We start from the raw sequence: 26,549 nt of genomic DNA, 5'->3' as shown, positions 1-26,549 counted from the left end.
ACAATTATGTTTCATCCCTTGAGTTAATGCCCTTTTTTATACAAGAACTTTATTTGCTTTAGTAGCCACAGAATGACACTGCCCAGAATTAGACAACGTGTTATCTACAAAGACCCCAAGATCCTTCTCATTTAAGGAAACTACCAACACACTGCCATTTAGTGTATAACTTGCATTTATATTATTTTTGCCAAAGTGCATAACCTGCATTTATCAACATTGAACCTCATTTTCCAGTTTGCTGCCCAGTTTTCCAGTTTAGACAAATCACTGTGCAAAGTGGCAGCATCCTGCATGGAACCTATAGTTCTGCACAATTTAGTCTCATCTGCACAAATAGAAACAGTACTTTCAATGGCACCTCCAGGTCATTAATAAACAAGTTGAAAAGCAAGGGACCTAGTACAGAGCCCTGCGGTACTCCACTAACAACACTGGTCCAATTAGAAAATGTTCCATTTACCACCACTCTTTGTAGTCTATCTTTTAGCCAGTTCTCTATCCAGGTACAAATACTATGTTCCAGGCCAACATTCCTTCATTTAACCAGTAACCTTCTGTGTGACACTGTATCAAATGCTTTAGCTGATATCGCTGCACTATCCCTTCTAACTGAGTGAGGCTTGCTTAGTGTGTGGTATACACAGTGTATCTCAACACCTCTCACACTCTAAAGTGACTCTTGCTCTCTAGCCTTTTCTCTTCTAAATAAACTAACCAATACAATCTATATAGGGTTACATTTTCATCTCTCATTCTCGTATAATGTATTTATGTACCTGCATTCTTTTATTTGCCTGGCTTTCTTTCCCTCGGCACTCTCTACCTTTTGGAGGCACATTTATCAAAGGTTGAATTTCGAATTCATGAGTTTTTAAAAACTCCCCTAAACTCCCATAAATATACAAAATTAGTTTAAAAAAAACAAAAGTAAATGATTAAAACACTGATTAAATGGATTATTTTAAAAATATTAAAAAAATTTAAAAAGTTCCATTTATGTTTTTTCTCCAAAAAAAAAAAAGCTTGAATGTCAAGAAGGCTGCAAACAAATCTAAAATGATCCCTGGACCTCTCCTATTCTCCCAATTCGGCAGGTTTTAGGTGGTGAATAGTCAAATTCGAGTTCTTAAAGCAAAACTATACCCCCAAAATGAATGCTTGGACAACAAATGAAGTGGCATATTAAAGAATCTCACCAAACTGGAATATATATTTAAGTAATTATTGCCCTTTTACATCTCTTGTCTTGAGCCATCATTTTGTGATGGTCTCTGTGCTGCCTCAGAGATCACCTGACCAGAAATACTGCAACTCAAAGGGTAGAACTACACGGGTGTTTTGACATCCAATACCTTTCATTCCACCGCGACGCGTTTGATGCGCCAAATCTAAGGTAAGTAACTGTAATCTCGGACGTTGTCGCAGCGTGCATCTGACTCGACATGGTCGGGTTACGACGCAACATGCAGTGTTTGCATCATACAGTCATGTCGGATGCACGCTGCAACAACGTCTGACATTTCTATTACTTAGCTTTAGGGTAGCACCTAATACACTACTTTTGATTCGGTTAAACCCCGAATCCTTTTTGGCCGAATACCAAATCCTGCAAATTAAGGGTGGAAAGGGAAAAACATTTATTGCTTCCTTGTTTTCTGAGAAAAAGTCACGCGATTCCCCTCTCCACCCCTAATTTGCATATGCAAATGGATTTGGGTTCGGCTGGGCTGGGCAGAAGAATTCAGCCAAATCCAAATCCTGCTAAAAAGGCCGAATCCTGGATTCAGTGCATCCCTACTTACCTTAGATCCGACGTGACGCCTGTGATTCCTCGCGTCGGAATGGAAGATATCGGATGTCAAACCGCCCGTGTAGTTCTACCCTAACTGTAACAGGAAGTGTGGAAGCAAAAGACACAACTCTGTCTGTTAATTGGCTCATGTGACCTAACAAGTATGGTTTGTGTGCACCGTGAATCATACAATCCCAGGGGGCGGCCCTTATTTTTTTTTAAATGGCAATTTTCTATTTATTACCCAATGGCACATTCTACTGAAAAATAATGTTTTATTATGCAAATGGTTTATTTGCATGAAGCATGTTTCTCCACATGAGCTGTTTTATGCAATATCTTTTTGTAGAGACCTACATTGTTCGAGGGTATAGTTTTCCTTTAAAAGGCCAGAGCATGATAAATCTCGAAAATCTATTTATTATATTTTTAAAAAAAAAAACTCCAATGGAATGTGAATAACTCCATAATCAAAATTAACAGTTTTGACCATAAAAAAAAAATTGGAAAATTCATATTTTCAATTCAACGCCTGAAAAATCTGCCCTTAATGTAGATGTTGGTGTCTATGGGAGACGACCTTTCCCTAATTCGGACCTTTCTGGTTAACGGGTTTCCGGATAATGATCCCATACCTGTATTATTTGGGAGAAGGGAATTGGTGATGGAGGCTTCAGGCTATTCTGATATTGCATACTAAGGCTTGGGTTTCGATATCCCCCAGAGGTTCTGCTTGCATTGCTCAAAGTGAGGCTTCTACTGTTAATTGCCACCATTGGGTGCTGTTTAGACCCATGATCCTGGTAGAGGCACTTCAAGCCTGGGTGTGTTGAGCTGACACTCATTTGTAATACTGATTCATTTGCAGTTAACTTAAAGCCTGGCCAGTATACAGTAAATGTCCAGCATCCTAAAAGGTCTGTGTATTATCCCGGAGGGCAGTTTACTTTTGCTGAAGAAGGTTCTGTTTTGTTATCAAACCTTCCCATAAGCCATTCAGCTTTCCTGTTGCTTTATCTGGTTATTTTATGCTTTCACTTAGTCTGGGAAAAGCAATTGCATCTGTAGCCGAGCCCCATGCTTGGGACACTATGGGGCATGGATTTCATTTGGCTGAAATTTTGCTTTATTAAACCTTATGGAAAGGGGGGAAAACAGGCATACACTGATATATGTATGTATGGGTATGGGGGTAGGGTTTTTCTTTACAGTTCAATTCTCCTTTAAGACCTCTCAGTAAAAGCTCACCCAGATATTTTCCATGCTCCAAAACCCAGTAACTACATGCCAGTGCCCAGAGCATGCAGCCTAATCTTTTCTGGCTTTAGCACTCTGCTGCCTGACAGTTTGTCTACTTGTAAACTGACACTAAATACATTTGTGATCTGCTATTGGCAACATTCAGAAATTCTATTTGGAAGTTAAATGTTTAAAGTAACGGAAGTGACCCGTTTGTGTTTTGTGTTAAAGGGTTTGGCTCGAACACCGCAGGAACCGGCCTGTTTGGCAATAAGCCAGCAACGGGAACCATCGGGCCCAGCCTTGGGACAAGCTTTGGAACAGGTAGGCAGAATCTTTGTTTATTATAGTGCTTATTAATGTTTATTTTATTGCATTCAGCTATTTTATAGTGACCAAACTGAGATGTAACTGTTGAAATTTGTGTATTTTTCTTTCGCTATGTTTGCTGTTTTCGGGGGTCTTAATTGATTTATGTTAAAGGAAAACTATACCCCCAAATGATTACTTAGACAACAGATAGTTTATATCAAATTCAGTGGCATATTAAAGAATCTTACAAAACTGGAATATATATCTCTTGCCTTGAACCACCATTTTGTGATGGTCTGTGTGCTGCCTCAGAGATCACCTGACCAGAAATACTGCAGCTCTAACTGTAACAGGAAGAAGTGTGGAAGCAAAAGACACAACTCTGTCTGTTAATTGGCTCATGTGACTTAACAAGTATGGTTTGTTGGTATGTTTGTGTGCACAGTGAATCATACGATCTCAGGGGGCGGCCCTTATTTTTAAAATGGCAATTTTCTATTTATGATTACCCAATGGCACATACTACTAGAAAAGTATATTATTATGAAAATGGTTTATTTACATGAAGCAGGATTTTACATATGAGCTGTTTTATGCAATATCTTTTTATAGAGACCTTCATTGTTTGGGGGGTATAGTTTCCTTTAATGGTTTTACTTTATATGGAATATTGAATTCAGTGCACTTCCCATTGGACGAGCCCCCTGTGCCTCAAGGCTAGTTTGAGTCAATGTGCACTGAAACCATAAGATATTAAAGATGTTTCCCTTAGATCCAGAGGTCTCCAACCTTTTACTCCATGAGCCACATTCAAATGTAAAAAGAGTTGAGGAGCAACACAAGTATGAAAAAAGTTCCTGGTGTTGCCTGGTAGCCCTATGTGGACTGGCGGTCTGTAAACCTGTTTTTTATACAACCAAAACTTGCCTCCAAGCCAGAAATTAAAAATAAGCACCTGAGGCCACTGGGTCTGTGTGACTTTAGGCGACACTTTTCTAAATAGTGGACTATGCAGGGAGGAAGCGTGGAGGGGTGAATGGGAGTTCTCCTTTAAGGATCAAGGTGTCTCTGACATCACATAAAGGTTGGCCCCTAATATTATCTGATGCACTAAATGAATGGAAACTGTACAATTACACAAAGATGGCTGCATTCTCTTCTGCAGTAACCAGAACAACTGCATCTGAAATGAGTATATGCAGTCTTTTCTTGCACATGATTCCCACAGACTGCAGTGGGGACTGCTTTGCATTTTTTGGAGCATCGTGTTTGCAGGATTCCTATATTTACCCAAATTTTGACAAGAGAAGACTTATATAAGTGCAGTGTGTAACCTCAGGATACGAATGATTGATTCACATGTTTCTTTTCTTTGTGTAGCGCTAAACCCTGGCCAGACATCTTTGTTTGGGGGCAATCAGCCTAAACTGACTGGTACACTTGGGACAGGAGCGTTTGGTGGTACCGGGTTTAACAGCACCTCAACAGGCCTATTTGGAGCTCCACAGGCTGCAGCGAGTGAGTCTTTAACTGTCATTTTATCTGAGTGGAGGAGAAAACGTAACCTTTCCAGCACCTAGACTTGTTTTGTTGTCATTAGTTTGCCACTGTATCATATCTCATACCATGTCTCTTTACCATACCGATTCCTACATGTCACACAGCAACCCTGACTGATTTCAATGCTTCAGCTGCACAGCAGATGTTCCTACAGCAGCAATACAATGCACTTAGATATTCCCCCTTCCCGGACTCCCCTCTGTTCATGAACCCCATCTCTGATCCAAAGAAGAAAGAGGAGGTAAGGGCAAATATGCAACGTTTTGTGCGTATAAATAAAACTGCTTGGAGAATGGGATGTAACATCAAAACTAATTGTTTTCTCAAAGTCAGCTTGGGGGACACAGGGACAATGGGGTATAGCTAGTACCATTAGGAGGCAGGACACAACTACAAAAAAGACAACTGGCTCCTCCCCCACTGGCTATACCCCCAGCAGGCTGGAGAAGAGCTCAGTTTTAGTTGTGTCCTCAGGAGGTTAGGACAGAAGAATTTTTTATTTTATTCCTATTGTCTAGTCAGCCTTGCTGACACCAGGGGGTTGCTTGAACCTTTACACTGTGTAAAGTACCTCATTGGCACCTTCCAACGTGGGATCTGTCTCTGGGGTCACAGGTGTTTTACACAGACCACTCAGCCAATTCCTCTCCTCCCTTTACAGGAGGAGACCAGGCTGGCCGGCAGACAGAACTGGGAGAGCGGTCTACAGGACAGGTAAGTCCCAGTGGGCTCCCTCTCCCCCTTCCCTTCTCCCTCCCCTAACTATGGAGTGCAGATTGGATTCCCTTCACCCCCTAACAAACTCATTGGAGAGGTAAGGGGAGGGATTTTTTCCCACGCCGTGTTTCCCCTAAATCTCTGGGGGCAGCCACAGCGAGCAGGGAGGGATTCCCTGATATCAGCGCAGGGGCCTCCTACACACGCGGTTCCAGTCGCGTCTCCTACACACAGGGGACTCGCCAGCCGCAGAGAGCTCTCTCTCTTTGCCGCTCAGACGCGGTTGGATGCGCTCCGTAGGCGCAGTTTAGCCGGACGCCATTTTGGTATTGCGGAAGTATATTCCCGCGGTCCCTGGCCTCTCGCGTGATCTTGAGCGCGCCCTTCACACTCGCGGCCGCCATTTTGGATCGCGCACACAGCATTAGCCACGCACAGACGCTGCTCCCAGACTACCATACTCTGGCAGCAGAGACACAAGGCACCACTGCAGAATTGACAACTCGATTCTCTCCTACTGCTCAGCTAAGTGTCAGGCTATATTCTACTGGGTTATTCTCCCAGGTATTCCATATATTTTTCCACTATGTCTGATGGACCCAGTGCCAACCTCTTCTCTAGGGGGGCAACCACAGCCCTAGTCACTTTTCTGTCTTGTGCCAAATGCCGCAAACATTTGCCCACAGGGCACAAATCAGCCCTATGCAACCAGTGCTCTCCACAGCAGGTTTCTGAACCCTCACCACCTTCTCCACCTCTGGTGAATCAGGCTGCCCAGGGGGATCCCTTAGCATCCAGCCCCGAAGCCTCCCCACGCCGTGTACAGGCAACACCTGAGTGGGCGGCCCAATTGGCCACAGGCATTCCAAAACTAGCACAGTCTCTAGACAAATTGCTTTCTCGCCTTGACAGTCATAAACCTAGACCCTCCAAACGCAGGGCCCCCTCCCCGTCCGAAGACGATAGCGATTCTCCACCGAGGATTTTTTCACCTCCTGATTCTGGGGATGAACAGGATCATTCAGACGGGGAATGTTTTTCTGATTCGGACCACGATGATCCTAAAATCTCTTCTGACACCGTGGACTCCCTTATCTCCTCGGTACTAGAAACCCTCCACCTCCAGGAACCGGAGGTCCGTGCGGAGTCTTCCAAGTCTCTCTTCAAGCGACGCAACAAGACTTCACCGATGTTTCCTTCCCACAACCAGCTTGAACAAATTATCCAACAAGAGTGGGACACACCCGAGAGACGTTTTCAAACAAACCGTCGTTTCCTGAAGTTGTATCCTTTTCCACCTGAACTTACTGAAAAATGGGCTGCTCCTCCATCCGTGGACGCCCCAGTATCCCGCCTCTCTAAGAACACGGCCTTACCAGTCCCTGACGCGTCCTCCTTCAAGGACTCTATGGACAAAAAGTTAGAGAGTTTACTACGCTCAACATTCGCAGCTTCCGGATCCTCGCTGAGGCCGGTCCTAGCGACGGCATGGGTTAGCCGAGCTGTTCAATCCTGGTCTGACACTCTTATCACCGCCATTTCAGACGGAGCACCACGTCACGAACTCGCACAGCTGGCATCTCAAATCAAAGAAGCCAATGACTACATGTGTGAAGCCTCGCTCGACGCCACTCAAGCTATCAGCAGAGCCTCCGCTCTCTCGGTGGCAGCCCGCAGATCCTTATGGATGAAACTATGGTCAGCGGACCTATCCTCTAAGAAGTCCCTGACCTCCATCCCTTTCAAAGGGAAGCTTCTCTTCGGACCTGATCTTGACAAGATCATTAGTCAAGCTACCGGGGGCAAAAGCACTCTTCTCCCCCAACCCAAGGCACGTCCCTCCTTTCGGAAGAACAGGTTTTTTCGTGGCTCTCAGACCAAGAGCGCGAGATCCTCTCCTCCAAGACAGTCCTTTGCAAACAAGGGGCGTTTCGCCAACAAACATCGAACTCCCTGGCAGAACCGAAAGCACTCCTCCAAGCCCACCGACAAGACTACTTCGGCATGACGCCGTACTCCCCGCCCCGAACTTTATAGGGGGGAGATTGTCCCACTTTGCAAACACGTGGGTATCTCTTGTTCAGGACACCTGGATTCACGAGGTGGTTACTCGAGGCTACCATCTAGAGTTTTCATCTATCCCACCTCACCGATTCTTCATGTCAAGACTTCCTCAAGAACCAGGCAAGCGTGCAGCTTTTCAGAGGGCCATCTCCAACCTTCTCCTAGCAGGAGTGGTTACTCCCGTCCCCCCGGACGAACACTTAAGGGGCTACTATTCAAACCTGTTCATAGTCCCCAAAAAGGACGGCTCAGTCCGGCCGATCCTAGATTTAAAAGAACTGAACAAGCTCATTCGTCCAAGGAAATTCAAAATGGAATCCCTCCGGTCTGTCATTGCAGCGATGTCTCCAGGGCAATTCCTCATGTCTCTCGACATAAAAGACGCTTACCTTCATATTCCCGGTCCCCTTCGCCCAATTTCATCTCCGGGAGCTCCAGTGGAACATCCTCAGCACCTGGAGACGGAAGTCCTTACTACAAGAGATAATCCTCTCTCCTCAAACTCGGACGTCCCTTCTGTGGTGGCTCAACTCCACTCACCTCTCAAAGGGAAAGCGCCTCGGGGACCCCAGTTGGCGCATTCTCACGACCGACGCGAGCCTCTTCGGCTGGGGAGCGGTGCTCGAAGGCAGGTCGGCCCAAGGGCAGTGGAACCTCACCGAAAAGAAGTTACAGATCAATCTGCTCGAGATCCGCGCAATTCACCTAGGCCTCATCCATTGGCAGCAGGCCCTCACGGGGCAGGCGGTGAAAATACAGTCGGACAACTCCACGGCGGTGGCCTACATCAACCACCAGGGCGGCACAAGGAGCAGGGCGGCTCTAAGCGAGATAAAAATCATATTCCAGTGGGCCGAGGCTCACAGCGTACAGCTGTCCGCCATCTTCATACCGGGACTACTGAACTGGGAAGCCGACTTCCTAAGCAGGCAATCCCTGGATCCAGGCGAGTGGTCACTAAAGGACGAAGTATTTCAAGAGATAACTTCAAGATGGGGCATTCCAGAGGTGGACCTCATGGCGACCAGGCACAACAGAAAGGTACCACACTTCCTAGCTCGTTACAGAGACCCACTAGCCCTAAACGCGAACGCTCTGACAGCCGACTGGCCCTTTCAGCTGGCGTATGCCTTTCCGCCCACTCCGCTAATCCCCAGGACGATCAGAAAGCTCCAGCGGGAACGGTCCACCCTCATCCTCATAGCACCGAGGTGGCCTCGACGAGCTTGGTTCACGGACCTTCTCAACCTCTCCGTCGCAGAACCGTGGCCTCTGCCTCCTCTTCCAGACCTTCTCACTCAGGGTCCGATTTTACATCCAAACCCGACCTACCTCAATTTGACGGCGTGGCTCTTGAGACCAAGATTCTGACTCAAAAGGGATTTTCTCGAGCCGTGGCACGCACCATGTGTGCGGCTCGGAAACCGGTTTCAGCCAGGGCATATCACAGGGTCTGGTCCACCTACCGCCAATGGTGTTTCACTCGCAAGGTTAGCTTCCGGCTATTTTCTCTACCTTATTTACTCGAGTTCCTGCAGGAAGGCCTATCGCTAGGACTGTCTTTGGGTTCCCTCAAATCTCAAATCTCAGCTCTCTCAGTGCTGTTCCAGAAAAGACTTGCCCTGCTTCCTGACGTTAAAACCTTCATGCAAGGAGTGGCTCATGTGACTCCGCCTGTCAGGGCTCCCGCACCTACCTGGGACCTCACGTTAGTGCTCCGGGCACTTCAACTTCCTCCCTTTGAACCCCTGGGATCGGTGCCCATTCAGTTCCTGACCTGGAAAACTGTTTTCCTCCTGGCTATTGCTACAGCAAGACGGGTTTCTGAGCTCGGCGCTCTCTCCTACAAGTCGCCTTACCTCGTCTTCCATCAAGACAGAGCGGTCCTTCGTACCATTCCATCCTTCCTACCTAAAGTGGTCTCGGATTTTCATATAAACCAAGAGATCGTGGTTCCTTCCTTCTGCCCGTCTCCAGCGAATCAGAAGGAACGGGCACTGCACACTCTGGACCCAGTGCGGGCCTTAAAGTTTTACCTCTTCAGAGTTCAAGACTTCCGCAAGTCCGATTCCCTGCTGGTACTTCCCTCAGGCTCCCGTCGAGGCGCATCGGCTACCAAACAATCCATTTCTCGCTGGATCAAACAAGCTATACAAGGCGCATACAAAGCCCGGGGTCGCTCACCTCCGTCCAGGGTCACGGCCCATTCGACCAGGGGTGTGAGTACGTCTTGGGCCTTCAGAAACCAGGCATCAGCTGACCAGCTATGCAAAGCAGCGACTTGGACCTCTGTCCATTCATTTGCAAAATTCTATCATTTTGAAACTTTTGCTGCATCTGACACTCGCTTCGGCAGAAAAGTGCTTCAGGCCGCGTTGGCTGACACCAATTAAACCTCTTTTTTCCCACCCGGTTGTTAGGGGACAGCTTTGGTACGTCCCCATTGTCCCTGTGTCCCCCAAGCTGACTTTGAGAAAAGGAGATTTTGTGTACTCACCGTTAAATCTTTTTCTCTTCAGTCACTTGGGGGACACAGGGCTTCCCTCCCTGGGTTGAGGTTTTTCACTTCCGTCAGACAAGTTAACCGTTTTTTTCTTGTTAGCAGTTATTGGCTTTTTTGAAAAGTTTTCATTGCGTTATATCATATCCTGTTGACTTTGGTACAAACTGAGCTCTTCTCCAGCCTGCTGGGGGTATAGCCAGTGGGGGAGGAGCCAGTTGTCTTTTTTGTAGTTGTGTCCTGCCTCCTAATGGTACTAGCTATACCCCATTGTCCCTGTGTCCCCCAAGTGACTGAAGAGAAAAAGATTTAACGGTGAGTACACAAAATCTCCTTTTCTTGGTGTTTTGTTTTTTTTTTAATTGAAAAGTAGGAGCCATATTTTGCATTAACTTTGCTCTGTGTACTTTTCGATAGCTCTTGAAACCCACCAACCCAGCTGCCCAGAAAGCTGTATTGACTCCCACACACTACAAGCTAACTCCTCGCCCAGCAGCCAGAGTACGTCCCAAAGCATTGCAGTACAGTGGAGCAGCCAAAAACCAACTCTTTGATGCCTTGGATGATGATGTGCCGGTCCTGTCCAGTGGTGTGTTCATGCCCAAGTAAGTCATCCGCTTTATTTCATTTCTTGTCGCCATATGCCCGTCTTTTTCTTATTCAGTTATCAAAGATCCCTATCCCTTTTAAAGGAATTGCTGAACAGTATAAAAATAAAAAACTGGGTAAATAAATAGGCTGTGCAAAATAAAAAATGTATCTAATATAGTTAGTTACACAAAAATGTAATGTATAAAGTCTGGAGTGACTGGATGTGTAACATAATAGCCAGAACACTACTTCCTGCTTTTCAGCTCTCTTGCTTTCCACTGATTGGTTACCAGGCTGTAACCAATCAGGTACTTGAGGGGGCAACATAGGACATAACAGTTTCTTTTGAATCTGAGCTGAATGCTAAAGATCTGTTGCAAACTCGCTGAACAGTTATGTCCCATGTGGGCCCCCTTATAACAAAGCAGGAAGTAGTGTTCTGGCTATTATGTTACACATCCAGTCACTCCAGCCTTTATACATTACATTTTTGCCTATCTAACTATAATAAATACACATTTGATTTTGCACATTTGATTTTGCACAGCCTATCGATTTACCCATTTCTATACTGAACTGTTCTTTTAAAGGTTCCCTATAGAGCTGATTATGCACAGGTCAGTATTACTTGCAGACTTGTGTTTAGCTGCTATTTGTGTAAAGGCAATCGTACATGTGTTTGAGAGAGCACAAACCCTCTTCTTCCAGGTTTGCTGAGATTTCATTCATGGACATAGAGGCTATGACGGATCAGATAACTTACTTGGGCAGACTTTATGGGTCTTTCCTGATATCTGTTTAGAAAAGGAATGTTAGCTTTGTGGCACATATAAGCCACAGTTGCCCTCAAACCTGGTGTTTGATTAAGGGCTGCATACATTCTTATACATCTGGCTGATGGCCTTGTGGTATACATGTCAGGGCCGCCTTCTGAAATTACGGGCCCTGTACGGCAAAATTTTCAGGGCCCCCTGGTCCCCGCCAGCCCCCAAGCCCCACCCCATATCTCATCCACCCACAGTAAAAAAGCCAAACAGAAATCAGAGCTAAAACAGTAACACCCATTGGTGGCCAGCGCCCAGACACATGTTCTAAAAAGCCATTGAAGATTAGGGTCCCCCTGCAAGTAAAAGAATATTGATTGCTGGGCCTCCCCCAAGTTATAAAAAGCCATTGGTGCTCCCTCCCCCTGTCCCAAGTATAAAACAATATCGCTGGCCTGCCCCCCACAAGTTATAAAAAGCCATTGATCAGGGGCCCCCCCTGCAATTAAAAAAAAATGTATGGCCTGCCCCCCCCCAAGTTACAAAAAGCTGACTGGTGGTCAGGACCCTCCTTTAAGTAAGAAAAAAATTGTAGTAGCCCACCCAAAATTAAAAAAAATTGCTTGCCAGTCCCCCATAAGTTTGGCTCTTAAGGGGGGGGCAGCCAATCCCTATACAGCTTTACCGGGACTTAAACTTAATCAGCCAATGAGGGCACACCAGAGCTCCCGTTCTCTATTCTAAATGTTGCAGCAGGCTGACCGCAGGGGGCCCGGCAAATCAAGTAGTAAGTGAAGCATGGCCGGGCCCCCCTATCACACAAAAACCTGCAGGACCCAGGACAACTGTGCCCCCCTGATGGTGGCCCTGATACATGTACTTTTAATATAAATGAATTTTGTTACAACAGCGCCACCTGCTGGTCAGTTTCCCACCAGTCTGACCAGCAAGTAGTCAAGGAAGTTGTCAGGAGAAAGAAAGAGGCTGATGTTCTTCTGCTTAGGAATAAAATTAGAAACCTTTCTCACATCTTTCCTAAGCAGAAGAACATCAGCCTCTTTCTTTCTCCTGACAACTTCCTTGACTACTTGCTGGTCAGACTGGTGGGAAACTGACCAGCAGGTGGCGCTGTTGTAACTAAATTCATTCATATTAACAGCACATGTATCCCTTAATATCTTGGAATTAAAAATAAATGAATGTAAATGCTGATGTTCTTCTGCTTTTTCCCTGTTTATATGTTCGTGTGCACAGTGAATCATACGATCTCAGGGGGCGGCCCTTATTTTTTAAAATGGCAGATTGCTCAGGAATGGAAACAGCCATTACCTTTTAGCCACAGACCTATTTCTATGACTTGTTTTCAGATTTTATGGAGAAGGGAGGCTATGGTACAGATTATAAATGTTCAGATTTAAGAATATTCCACAATCAAACATTTTGTAAGTCCAGCCAGGTAGCCCATGTGGCACGGAGTTTCTCCAGACAACCTCTCGCTAGGTAGGTCCATTTCGGGCTTGGAAAGGAATCCATCCATTGTTATTTACTTTTTATGTGTTCATAGGAAAAGCATAAAACAACTGGACTTGAAGTACCTGAAGAACAGCAGCCTATTTTCCCAAAAGAGCAAAGATTTGGATGAGGTGGTGCCACCGACTCCCGAGACTCAAGACAGGTAACAAATGCCAGAGTTTAAACAAATTTAATAAACCTGTTCTGGGGGGTTTAATATTACTCTTCTTTATGCACTCTCACTTTTTTACTTATGGTGAAATGCTCTCCGTAATGTAAAAACTCGGTATGGTGTTACACTGTAGTGTCTATTAGGCTGTCTGTTCTTAAAGGGGAACTATAACGAAAATGATCATTTAATATAAGCTTCATCACACTGAATTCATAATGCAATTCTGCATTATTTCTGAAATCAAGTTTATCTTCACTATTCCTGTCTCAGCATCTGTTTCTCTTCATTCTCTCTTCATGCAGCAGTTGGGTGTCAGATATTCACTGACAGTTAGATCCAATATATCTTATAGGGGGCTTCCTTTTCTAGAAGATTTATTAGCTGTATTTTGCACAAATCCTGCATGTAGAGAGACATGATGTCTGGTGAGTTTAATAGAGTGACCTCTAATACATCTTCTAGGCAAAAGGAGCCCCCCTATAAGATATATTGGATCTAACTGTCAGTGAATATCTGACATCCAACTGCTGCATGAAGAGAGAATGAAGAGAAACTGATGCTGAGAGAGGGATAATGAAGTTAAATTTGATTATTTCAGCGCTGCTAAACAGCACTTTCTAGATATTCTAGACATTCCTACAGTCTTTTTACACTTATTTCAGATCTGTTGAAAACCACCATGCTGATGAAGAAAACGATGAAGAGGCAGCCACTACATACCCATCCCCCTTCTCCAGGCCCCTCCCACAAAGCCAGGAAAAAAAGCAGTTTAACAATATGGATGACACCATTGTAGCACTGAATATGCGCAAGTCTGGGAGAATCGGACTGGAGAACAGCAGCAACGATGTCTCCTTTAATGAGGATTCTCTTCGAGATACAGAAATTCTTGATGCTTCTCCCCACCCTGCAGGTATGAGCTGCCATGCTGTTTATTTTAAACCTTTTAGCAGCCAAATAGCTGAATACATTGCCCAATATAGGATTTGCTATGGGTTTCTCAGCTTGGTCTGTTTTACTTTAACTTCTACTTTCTTTGTGTAGGAATTACCCTAATGAGGGACAGCTATTACACCATCCCATCCATGGAGGAATTGGCCAGAAGTGTGGATGAGAATGGGGAATGTATAGTCGATGGCTTCACTATTGGGCGGGAAGGTCTGTATATACTGGCTACGAGTTGTCTATTACATTGCTATTTTTCATGCTAAGAAAGTTTAAGTATTATCTGAACTAACAAAATTCCTTGCTTGTAACTGGCAGTAGTTAAATTCCTGTGGAACCTGCGAAGATATTTTGTATTTACTCCAGCTCTCAGTCTCTCACTTGTCTAAAGTATTAATGGGAGGGCAGGTGTCCTAGGCCTTACATTGACTTTAATTGGGATCGAGATCTGCTGTCCTGCTCTGATATAACATGTTTGTGTAAGTAATTAAACAAACAAGTAATTATACTGGTCAGGACTGCACACCTTCAATCCCCAAGGTCCTATTGGGGATGAAATTCAATATACAAAAAAAAAAAACAGATAGAAGGTGGATTGCAAAACCAATATATTAAAAATACAATTTATTATATATTCTCTAAAACACTGGCCAGCCAGGAAGCACAGTGAATAATTTAAGAATAAATATATAGTGAATAAAGTACCCCCTCTTGTAAAATATAAGGATATTATAAGTTACCGAGGAGTTTCATGATCATATAAAAGTACGAGGCCGAGTGTTTTTATACAGGTCATGGAACTCCGAGGTAACTTCTAATATCCTCATATTTTGCAACTGGGGGTACTTTATTTATTATAATACACAAATTTCAGTGAGTCATGTGACAGAAATGACATCAGTACTCACCGTTTATAAGGATATAATTTACAAGATATTCACGGCTTTTGTGTATTATATAGTGAATAAAGTACCCCCTTTTGTAAAATATAGGGATATTATAAGTTACCGAGGAGTTTCATGACCATATAAAAGTACGAGGCCGAAGGCCGAGTGTTTTTATACAGGTCATGGAACTCCGAGGTAACTTCTAATATCCTCATATTTTACAACTGGGGGTACTTTATTTATTATAATACACAAATTTCAATGAGTCATGTGACAGAAATGACATCAGAACTCACCGTTTATAACTGATGACATCAGAACTCACCGTTTATAAGGATATAATTTACAGGATATTCATGGCTTTTGTGTATTATATATATATATAAAACCAGTAGTATATTCAATCCAGGTGGGCAATCACTTTTCCTGAAGAGAAAATTCAAATAACTGTTCCTTGGATGTGGTATATGCTTGTAATTTAAATGTTTGTGCATCAGCAGAGTGTAGGTTAAAGTAGAAGAGAGCAGTCCTGGATAAGGGTTAACGTTTAAAGGAACAGTAACATGAATAAATAAAAGCATTTTAAAGTAATGAAAATATAATGTAGTGTTGCTCTTCATTGTAAAACACATCTGTTTGCTTCAGAAACTACTACAGTGCATATAAATAAGCTTCTGTGTAACAATGGCAGCAATTTAAAAAGGGCTAAATGGCATAGATTAAATAGTGGATAACAGATAACACCATTATGTTCTACAGAGCTTATCTGCTGAGCCTTTTATCCTTTATATGGCTGTCTCCATTGCTACACAGCAGCTTGTTTATATAAACTATAGTAGTACTTATCTGTTATCTACTGTGTATCCTGTGCTTGAATGGCTGCCCCCATGGCTACACAGCAACTTGTTTATATAAACTATAGTAGTACTTATCTGTTATCTACTGTGTATCCTGTGCTTGAATGGCTGCCCCCATGGCTACACAGCAGCTTCTTTATATAAACTATAGTAGTACTTATCTGTTATCTACTGTGTATCCTGTGCTTGAATGGCTGCCCCCATGGCTACACAGCAGCATGTTTATATAAACTATAGTATTACTTATCTGTTATCTACTGTGTATCCTGTGCTTGAATGGCTGCCCCCATGGCTACACAGCAGCTTCTTTATATAAATTATAGTAGTACTTATCTGTTATCTACTTTGTATCCTGTGCTTGAATGGCTGCCCCCATGGCTACACAGCAGCTTGTTTATATAAACTATAGTAGAGTTTCTGAACCAAACACACCAGTTTTACCAGTGCAGGACAGCCGTACATTATATTTTTTATTACTTTAAAATAGTTTAATTTTTTGATGTTACTGTTCCTTTAAAGGAACCGTGCAACCTACCCTGGCTGTCACCTCGTTGATTAATTGAGGGGCACCTGCCAGTGAGTCTCTGGAGTAGTCCTGGATTTCCTTCTCATCATGTCCTGCCTTATGGATGATGGAGCCTTACCCCATAGGTCTCCTTTGCCCCCCAGAGAAAAGTAGAATTTTTGCCTTCTAAAACAATTCTATACTAAATAATTCTATACTAAATAATTCTAAACGGCTTTCTAATATATATACGCTGGCAGGATAACCAGGGCTCAAATTGTGCCGCTTCCCAGATTTGTTAATCTCACAACATGAAAGGCATTATGGCAACCGGCTTGGCTGGATTAACTCTGGGTTTTAGCAACTTTATTTTAGTCAGAACCAGCAGTGCAAATAATACCAAGGGACTGACACCTGCTGCTTTTAATTTCAGTTATACTTTGAGTGAAAGAAACTTTGAAATCACTGAAAATGTATCCAATTATATCTGTCAGAATATTAAATATTGTGTTTACAAACATTTTCTGTTGAATGTATTTCAGGTTTCGGATCAATATACTTTGATGGAATCATTAATCTGACCAATTTAGATCTTGATTCAATTGTACACATCCGCAGGAAGGAGGTTATTGTGTATGTGGATGACCAGAACAAGCCCCCTCTTGGTGAAGGTTTGAACAGGTAACAACATTTAATGCCATTAGACTGCACTTGGTGAAAGACAATTTGCAGTTGGTCTTCTTGTGACTCTCAGGCTTGGCATTTCAGCTGCTATAGAATGAGAATTGGGCAGTAGGGTTGCAGTCAGTATTAGACCGAATCTTGTGTGTTTAGACTTTGCTTGTGATCCTTCTCACTTTTGCCCAAAAATTTTATTGTCTTACACTTGAAAGCCCAGAAGGCATCCAGGCAGTACCAATTTAGTGGGACCCCTGGCTGAATGCTGGGTAAATATAATGTGCTACTGTCAAAGTGGGGGATCCCTTTTCCCTTGCAAAACCCTTTAATGGTTGCACTAGAGGTTCTTTACTTACATTAAGGAGATCGTAACCTATCGTTGTGACTTTTGTGTGATAGAGGATCATCTTTGTAGCTGACACACAGCCTTACTTACCCTCACTTTCCTTGTTAAAGAGGAGAATCTAATAAGCTTCATCATAATGAAATAATACGTTTTTTTCTAAATATAATCAATTAAATATTCTGAAATAATCAAGTTTATTTTCCCTATCCCTCTCTCAGCATCTGTTTCTCTTCATTCTCTCTTCATGCAGCAGTTGGGTGTCAGATATTCACTGACAGTTAGATCCAATATATCTTATAGGGGGGGGGCTCCTTTTGCCTAGAAGATGTATTAGAGGTCACTCTTTAAAAATCACCAGACATTATGTCTCTCTACATGCAGGAATTGGGGGAAAAGGCAGTTAATTTGTAAATCTTTTTTTTTTGTACTAGAATCCATTATTTGAGTCAGTTTTAATCCATCTGCTAGGAAAGGAGCCCCCCCTATAAGATATATTGGATCTAACTGTCAGTGATTATCTGACACCCAACTGCTGCATGAAGAGAGAATGAAGAGAAACAGATGCTGAGTAGGGATTGGCGAATTTGACCCGTTTCGTTTCGCCGACACCCATTAAAGTCTATGGGCGTCAAAAAAATGTTGTCGTGCGGCAATTTTTTTTTTTTTTTTTTTTTTTGACGTGCATCTCTTTATTTTGACTCTCGACGCCATACAAGTCTATGGGCGCAATTTTTTCACCCATTCCTAATGCTGAGAGAGGGATAGTAAAGATAAACTTGATTATTTCAGAAACGATGTAGAGGATATAAGGATTTTTTAATTTACCGGAAATCCTTTTCTAAACGGCCTGGACTGTCAGTTCAGTAAGCCCTACCCTTGTTAGTTTCAGTTAAAATTTAATGTATTTGATGTTTAAGTTAAAAAATCCGTATTTCTCTAGACCGGCCCTGTCGGTGCAGACACCATGGGGACGTCCCAAAGCTGTCCCACTTCTAGGGCTGGGTTTAGATTAGATTATTGCTGCCCCAACTGCAGCCTAAAGTAGTTATGTACCAAAAGCTACAGGTGTTGAAGGAAGTTTATAAACTGGATAATGAGGCCCAAGTGGCCGCTTACAATTTTGCCCTGGTGTAGCTAATTTTGCAGAGCCCAATCTACTTTGTGCTTTAGTGCCATTGTAATTGCTAAAAGAAATGTCATATTTCAGGTAATAAAGTTCAGTAGAGGCTCAAAAGGAGGCTCTCGTAGAACGGTCAGCACAGTTGTGCAATCCCAGAGAGCTGTAGGGCCCTTGTATGGTGACCTGACCTTGCGTACTCCTTGCATAAATTGCAAGATCTCTGCTTCTCTTGCACACTGATGCTGCAGCAAAAACGATAGAGCTAAATCTGACCCTCTATCATAGCTAGAGACAATCCTAAGTGGAAACTTTGCGTGTGTTAGAATGTCAGTGGCTCTGTGTGACAACCCTTTCAAAAGGCATACGCCAAGGTGGAGCTGCTGACACGTTGATGAGTTCCAAGTAACATGCTCTTCTCGGCCCGTCTAGGGCAATTAGGATAGTTGTCATTCTTTTCCTGCCGCACCTTATATCTTATCCTTAGTAGAATTGCGAATGGTGGAATACCTTGTTGAATAAGGTATGATTAAGGCGTTCACCTATGCGGCCCCCGGTTCCTGGTGCAGTATGTAGGTTCCTCATAATTGTGTCATAATGCTAGCATGTCTATGTCTGGACATCAGTTGTTGGAAGATCTCCAGATGGAGTGACCATTCTCCTTAGTCTATCTGTTGATTGCTTAAGCTGGCCATAGATGTCGAGATTTTTAAAAGATCAGATCCTCATTGTGAGACCACGATTTTATCTGAACGATCATACGAATTGACCATCAACTAAAAAGACCAATTTGGCAGGAAAACAAAGGGGAGCTAACTGCTTGGCCCTGCAAACATAGAAACATTGCACTGGGACCGACAAAGATTTTTTGACCTGACCGCAAGATGTACGATCGTTCGAATCCCACTAACCGCACGATAATTTCGAAGGATTGGTCGGACTTCCCTAAAATTGGTCGTTCGGCAAGAAGAATTGTCGCGCCTATGGGGAGCTTTAGATAATCCGCTTCCTAGTTCAGTACTCCTGGAATGAACATTAACGATATGGCTGGGACAAAGAGTACCTGAGCTACTTCCCGCTAGCCCTGCTCCTGCGTGTTCACCTTTGTTTGTCTATAGAAGCCACTGCTGTGGCCTTGTCTGACTGGATTCTGAGCGATCGATTTGTTAACGCTCTTGACCAATGTATTATTGCATTCTGATTGCTTTTATCTGTAGCCATTGATAGATATTTGAGATTCCTCTGGTAAGCAGGTTCTCTGGCACGCCCAAGGTGGCCATGTTGCCCCCTAACCGGTCAGACTGGTGTGGATGAAACAACTGTCTACTGCTGTAGAGCCTATATCTTGCCCTGTGCAATGCTGTGTGGAACAGTCCACCACCCGAGGGAGTTCCTGACTAGTCTGCTGACTGGAATCTGTTGGCATGGTTCCTTTTCCAAATACATAGAAAGTGGTTTTGGATAAGTCTCATGGATTCGTCCATATGGTAGGGCCTCTAAGGCTGCCCTATGTAACCTAGGAGTTGCAAGGAGCTCTCCGCCGATATAATGGTCTTGAATTGTAAACCCCAGATATTTGCTGGGATTCCCCTCTGATGGGTACATGTAAGTAAGCGTCCTGAAGATCCACTTCAGTAATGTAGCATTAATGTGTCATTGACATTAGTTTGGACCAGATTGATTCCAAGCGGAATTTTTGTTTAGTAGAGCTCTCTGTTTATGTGAGGAAGCAAGTTGTCGAATGGAATTCTGTATCCCACGTTGACAAAGGATAGTATCCAATTGTCCTGTATGTGGTAGAGTTCTTGAAGTCGACCTCCTACCTTTGCTGCGTACAATTTGTGCGAGTCAGGCTGAGTTGGGCTTTTGAGGGCCCGACTTACTAGTCTGTCATTGATTGATTGGACCAGGTTGGTCTGCCCTTCTTGGGCTCTGATTGTTGAGTATGAAATGTGGAGTTGCGAAAGGAACGAAAAGGTGGTCCCTAGGGCTCCATGACCTATTGTAAGGTCTGTTTGATTGCTTTGGCTTGGGTTTCATCCCTGATAGTAAGAATCTTACCTCCCGTGACCTCTGTAATAATTTTTGCTTTAGGTCAGGACAAAAGAGTGAGTCTCCCGGAATCGTAAGTTTTATAAGTTGGTCTTGGATACTGTATCTCCAAACCAATGCCGTATCGATAGTGCTTTCCTTCTACTACTGTGTCAATACTGGCCTTGGCTGCCAATCTGACTGTGTCCATGGCCGACTGATAAGAATGATAATGCTGAGCTCAGCCTTTGTAGTTCTTTTTGTAAATCCTGAGGGATTTTTTAATAGTGCTTGGTCCCGAGCTGTACGCTCCCAGCTTGCAGATACCACCGCTGTGTCTTAAGTTTGCTGCGGCATGTGTATATCCCTTTCTTAAGGAGATTCCCTCTTTTTGACCATAGCCTCCCTGAAAATTGCCTCCTCTGTTGGTAATGTGGTGCCAAATTAACCTTAGGACTTTGTCATAACTCCCTGCTGTTCCTCTGGAATAAGATAGGTGGTGAGAAAAATAAAATAAACTTTAAATGTAGGGATAAAACTCGTCATTCCCTGGGTTGGACTCCTAAGACTTTGTCGTTGTTTCATCTTTGGCCTGTAGTGTAGCATTTCACATAGTGACATTTAGCTGTGTCTGGCCCCGCAATTGAGCGGCACTGCTGTTCAGTATCGGAGTCAACAGAGGAAAAATTCACTGGTTGATAACTCTACCGGTTCCAGATTACTATCCTGGTCACTAACCTTGTTTGAGTCAGTGGAAATTGTATGTAATCTGAGCTTTTCACTTCTTGCCATGAGCTGTTTTGCTAAAGTGGAAGGTCCGAGTGTCCTTTTTGGGGACTAACTTTGTAAGGAAACTGAATGTGGAGATAATGATGTAGCAGAATCTGGTGACTTGCGCAAACCAATATACTCCTTGTTCTGCTTTTCTCTTGGGAATATGTATCCTTGTATTTGTACTGTATTGCAGTATATTGCTGGAATTGTGCACAGAGATAACTGTGGCTATAGAGCTTGGATGCCTCCTGCTCTTTTGGTAGCTTCTTTCTTCAATAGAATAAAATAATAAACCTGAAATAAGAAAAAATTAAAATAGTGTGACTGTCCTAACCTCCCAGCAGGACAGAAGAAAAAAACTGAGGGGAACAAGAGGAGCAAGGAGCTTATATGAAGAGCGGAGATTCTCTCTTTTCTTCTGTCCTGCCTCCGGAGGTGGATACTTAACCCCACGGTGTCTGCACTGACAGGAAGGGCCGGTCTAGAGAAATTTAATTATTGTATTTAGAAGCTTCAATATTCTGAAGCTTATTGCATTTTTATTTTTGCGATATTTTAAAGTTTAAGGTAATCTGTTACTACTGTAATCAAGGGGTAAACTATGTCGTAGATATTTATATTAATGTGACCTTTACTACAACTGTTCTATACTCTGATTTAACCGTGTAATTGGAAAAATTACTTGCTCTTTGAGAACAGTGTGTATAATTCTAATTGTTAAAACAATTCATTGCTTAGGTTAAGTCTATTTATAACCTACTAAAAGTGAATGTACAGGTGAACATCCAAAGGCTGACTTAGCCTCAATGCCTTGTCTATCCAGAATCTGGGTTCAGCCCACAAAATGCGTGACCCTTTCTTTCCACTATAGATCTGCCCAGGTGACCCTGGATGAAGTGTGGCCCGTTGATAAGACCACGCGTTGCACGATTACAAGTCCCGAGCGACTGAATGAAATGAACTACAAGGCCAAGTTAGAGAACGCCTCTCGTAAGCAGGGGGCCCAGTTTGTGGATTATCGGCCGGAGAGTGGTTCCTGGGTGTTCAAGGTACAGATCTGAGAAACTGAAGCTACATTACCTGTATCATTACCTGTATCTCTGCTCTGCACTTCGTTTCTTCTTCAGTCTCTAACCTACGAGTAGAATCAAAATATGGATGTGTGACTTATTATGTGTCTCCTGTAGGTGAATCACTTCTCTAAGTATGGCTTGCAGGACTCTGATGAGGAAGATGATCAGCTTAACAACGCGGAGGCTAAAAAGCTGAAAGCTGCCCCTGTTCCTCCTCAAGGCAAACCGCCTCCTCTCCAACAAGCAACTCTCCCTGGAAAAGTCACCCCTCCACCCCAGGTACAGAGGGGCTCACTGGAAAATGTAATGCTGGGAGATGTTAGACTTTAGTTATACATGGTGCATAGCTGCACTCAATTGTGCTAAATTCTTCCCTCCAGTGCATTGTCTTATGTGCATAGTTTTGTTGTAGGCCTTATGTGGTCATACACTTCTATATACACTTCTTCTCCTTGAGTCTTCGTTGCAGATATAAAATGTAAAGTAAGAACAGCGGAGAGGAGAAGAGAATTCAGGGATGCAGCTTCCCAGTGGCTTTAAATATCGTTTTTGTTTGAAACGTGCCAAATTTGACACTACTGAATAGGGTCTAGTTGAGTTGTTGCTTCCATAATCTGTCACTGGTTTAATATAAATTTGGTAGTGCTTCCAACATGGCCGATACAGTAGGCTGTGCTTAAGGGAGGGCTGCTTGAAGTAGTGGAGATGATGCTTCTTGCCCAGCTCAGTGGTAGGTAGGTGCTTGGTCCTCTCCAAATGAGCCCCTGCAGGATATGTAAGGCTGGTCCAGAGCAGTAGCTGTAGGTTATTTCACTTATCAGAACCGAAATACTCTTTATTCTTAATCTAGTTACACCTTCATTTAGTTGCACATGCACCCTAACAGAGGGTGACCTTCAGTCTCAGGATAATTGCTGCAAAATACAGTTTTAACTCTTTGAAGAGTATAATGCTCAATAAGATCTTGCTTAAAATCTAGCACGAATTGTGTTGGTTAATTTGCCAGTTTGTACAATAATATATAAATATATTAGGGCAGCAGAACACAGATCAAGTGATATATATCACTACACTCATTGGAAGTGACTCTTTCTTATCAGGGGCAAAATGCCCCATGTGCTGATCCCAGAGGGTGGGACCCGGGCAGGTATCAATAATAAAATATTGCAGGGCTCGTGCTACTGACATGGGACTCGCTAGCCCAGTGTTTTAAAAACAAGCCAAGTGGACTCCATCTGGCTTTAATATGGGTTCATTTTATGAAATTTTTTATTTTTATTGTTGCTTGCATAAAGCAGTAGTTGAGGGTATCAGAGTTAGTCTGTATATAGAAACAAAGGCTGTGCTACCAAAACATCCAGCACCCATGTTTCTGACTGGCTTACTTACAGTGAATAAGATACATTTTCTGGCAATGTTTGAAGGTTGAACATTTAATGTAGAGCTTAAAATTAGATTGATCCCCCCCCCCCCTAAATATATTGGACTGGTCTGTGGCAAACGCTTGTTTTGGCGCATATGTAAGTGGCCTCTGTACATTTAGATGAGAGTTGCAGGTTACTTCAACTTCAGACTGAAAAGTTGTGAATGAAAAGGGGGCTGTGCTGTTCTTTCTGCCCTTTGCGAGTTTGTGGGGGGGGGGTTCCCTTTTCTGTTTGTGAGAGCTGAATGGCAGTATTGAGTATCTCAGTAGGATTGAGTATCCCAGCAGCAAGGCATGGAACTCTCTGCATTGGCTTCAGTAGTCGCTTCTTGCTGCATTGCTCTGCCATTGTTTCTTTCCTTAGTTAAGATCTATTAAATGTATTTGCTACCTCTGCAGATTCCAATTACTGAGAATGTTGTACTGGTTTTTTTTCTTAAACATTTATAAGTGTATAACAAATGATTTATAGTTATCTGGTGTGATAGAAAATAACAGATTATTCAGTTAAAACACACACCCATAAACAATAACGAGCCACAAAAGTAGGGCCTATTATTGGCCCATCGGAAAGAAATCTGACTTGAACAAGTACAGGTAAGAAAAGGGGGCAGACACAATGACAGTTACACAGAACTATAAACCCAGTGAGAATGAGGAATGAATGGATATTGGGAAGTTGTATCAGGAGTCAGAAGCAGCAGTGCAGAGAAGAGAAAGGGACAGACACAATGACAGTTACACAGAACTATAAACCCAGTGAGAATGAGGAATGAATGGATATTGGGAAGTTGTATCAGGAGTCAGAGGCAGCAGTGCAGAGAAAGGGACAGACACAATGACAGTTTCACAGAACTATAAACCCAGTGAGAATGAGGAATGAATGGATATTGGGAAGTTGTATCAGGAGTCAGAAGCAGCAGTGCAGAGAAGAGAAAGGGACAGACACAATGACAGTTACACAGAACTATAAACCCAGTGAGAATGAGGAATGAATGGATATTGGGAAGTTGTATCAGGAGTCAGAGGCAGCAGTGCAGAGAAGAGAACAAGAGAATGAATGGATATTGGATGGAGTTCCCCCTTTATAAACAGATGCAATAACCGTTCAGTGTTTGTGCTTCTATTAAATTCAGGAATAGAATTACATATAAGGACTGACTTTGCAAGGAGCAGTTGTATTGCTGTACTATGGAGTCTCTAAAGGGAGAGTTATTTTTTCGGTATTCATCAGGACGTGTTGCTATCTCTTTAGTATTTCTCAGTTTACCAAAAATGTTTCTATCCCACACCTTGAATCCACAGGCTCCTGCCTTACCGTATATACTCGAGTATAAGCCGACCCGAGTATAAGCCGAGTTACCTAATTTTACCTATGAAAACTGGGAAAACTTATTGACTCGAGTATAAGCCTAGACACCACTAAAGCCCTGTCTCCCAGCAGCGCACATTCCGCCAAAGCGACTTCTTTGCAAAGTTGATGGTGACAGAGAATTGCCAAACGGATTACTGTGTGCATTGTCCCACTACCATGTGCAGAGGGTGCTGTGTGATATTGCAGTCACTGTTATTCTTTCATATAACCAACAGAGGGCGCTGTGTGATATTGCAGTCACTGTTATTCTTTCATATAACCAACAGAGGGTGCTGTGTGATATTGCAGTCACTGTTATTCTTTCATACAACCAACAGAGGGCGCTGTGTGATATTGCAGTCTCTCCCCAAGTGAACTGTTGGTATAGGAATGATTATTAGTGACTGCAATCTCAACTACTGCCCGCTGACTCAAGTATAAGCCGAGGTAGACTTTTTCAGCACAATTTGGATGCTGAAAAACTCGGTTTATGCTCCAGTGTATACTTGCCCACTAGTGTGAAACTTTTAGATTGTGGATATGGATAGTAGTAATTGGATGAAAATTCTCAAATAAAACAGTTCTCAGATTTCCAGGCCTGGATCTGTGGCCAGTATATCAAGGACACTGTTGCAGCCCCTTTCAAAGCATGCGATTCCCTAAAGCTTTTCTGTCCAACTGGTGACCCCCTCACCCCCTGAGGCTTTTCTGTCCAACTGGTGACCCCCTCACCCCCTGAGGCTTTTCTGTCCAAGTGGGGACCCCCTCACTTGTGTGCCCTCCCCCCACATGAACGACCGGCTGCAGTGACTGTTTAGTTTTTGTAAACTCTGCGATCTGTACTTAGATTAACTGGCCCCTGCATTGTTGACTGCTAATACTCCTGCATTGTTCACACTTGAAGCCCAGACTGTAGGGACCTTGTTGTTCACATCTCAGACAAATAGTGGACAGGCACCATCACTATCACTGTATGTAGCACTGTATTACCTTAGGGGTAAACTATCCGGACCACTCTATCTCGTACCCCATTCTGTCTGATGTACTCGGCCTGCCCGTGTGTTGCTGTGTTATCCACAGGGGAGGAGAGATATGGATTTAAGGATATGTCTTTATACGACTGTAACCCTTTCGACACCCCTTTGTCTGTGTTCCACTTCACGTGTGTCTTCGCTTGCCCTTACGTCTGGGGCAGAATCACAGGGGAAAACTTTCTCACTAACTACCCTGACATGTCCCCTGCCTGAAGGTTTTCACTTTCCCAGGCCCAGTCTCTCAGGTTTATTGGGGGTGCCAGAGTGCTCAGAGACCATCCTCGTGCCACAGGACTTCT

At 43.5% G+C, this 26,549-nt stretch overlaps 1 protein-coding gene across 2 annotated transcripts in view; it reads left to right on the top strand.

The window, feature by feature from the left end:
- nup98l.S (nuclear pore complex protein Nup98-Nup96-like S homeolog) overlaps positions 1-26,549 on the top strand; it is a 66,837-nt gene that overhangs the window by 25,204 nt on the left and 15,084 nt on the right. For both annotated transcript variants that reach the window (XM_041584670.1, XM_041584669.1), the window contains exons 11-20: positions 3,266-3,358; positions 4,727-4,864; positions 5,011-5,147; positions 10,605-10,792; positions 13,107-13,217; positions 13,889-14,139; positions 14,271-14,384; positions 16,963-17,101; positions 22,238-22,415; positions 22,554-22,718. In XM_041584670.1, coding sequence (XP_041440604.1) covers positions 3,266-3,358; positions 4,727-4,864; positions 5,011-5,147; positions 10,605-10,792; positions 13,107-13,217; positions 13,889-14,139; positions 14,271-14,384; positions 16,963-17,101; positions 22,238-22,415; positions 22,554-22,718 — 1,514 coding nt within the window. The remainder of the gene's footprint in view (positions 1-3,265; positions 3,359-4,726; positions 4,865-5,010; positions 5,148-10,604; positions 10,793-13,106; positions 13,218-13,888; positions 14,140-14,270; positions 14,385-16,962; positions 17,102-22,237; positions 22,416-22,553; positions 22,719-26,549) is intronic.

The sequence above is a fragment of the Xenopus laevis genome, chromosome 2S, assembly GCF_017654675.1.
Source record: "Xenopus laevis strain J_2021 chromosome 2S, Xenopus_laevis_v10.1, whole genome shotgun sequence".
Classification (NCBI taxonomy): domain Eukaryota; kingdom Metazoa; phylum Chordata; class Amphibia; order Anura; family Pipidae; genus Xenopus; species Xenopus laevis.
The sequence above is the reverse complement of the archived record's forward strand: the minus strand, read 5'-3'. Positions and strand labels throughout refer to the sequence as shown.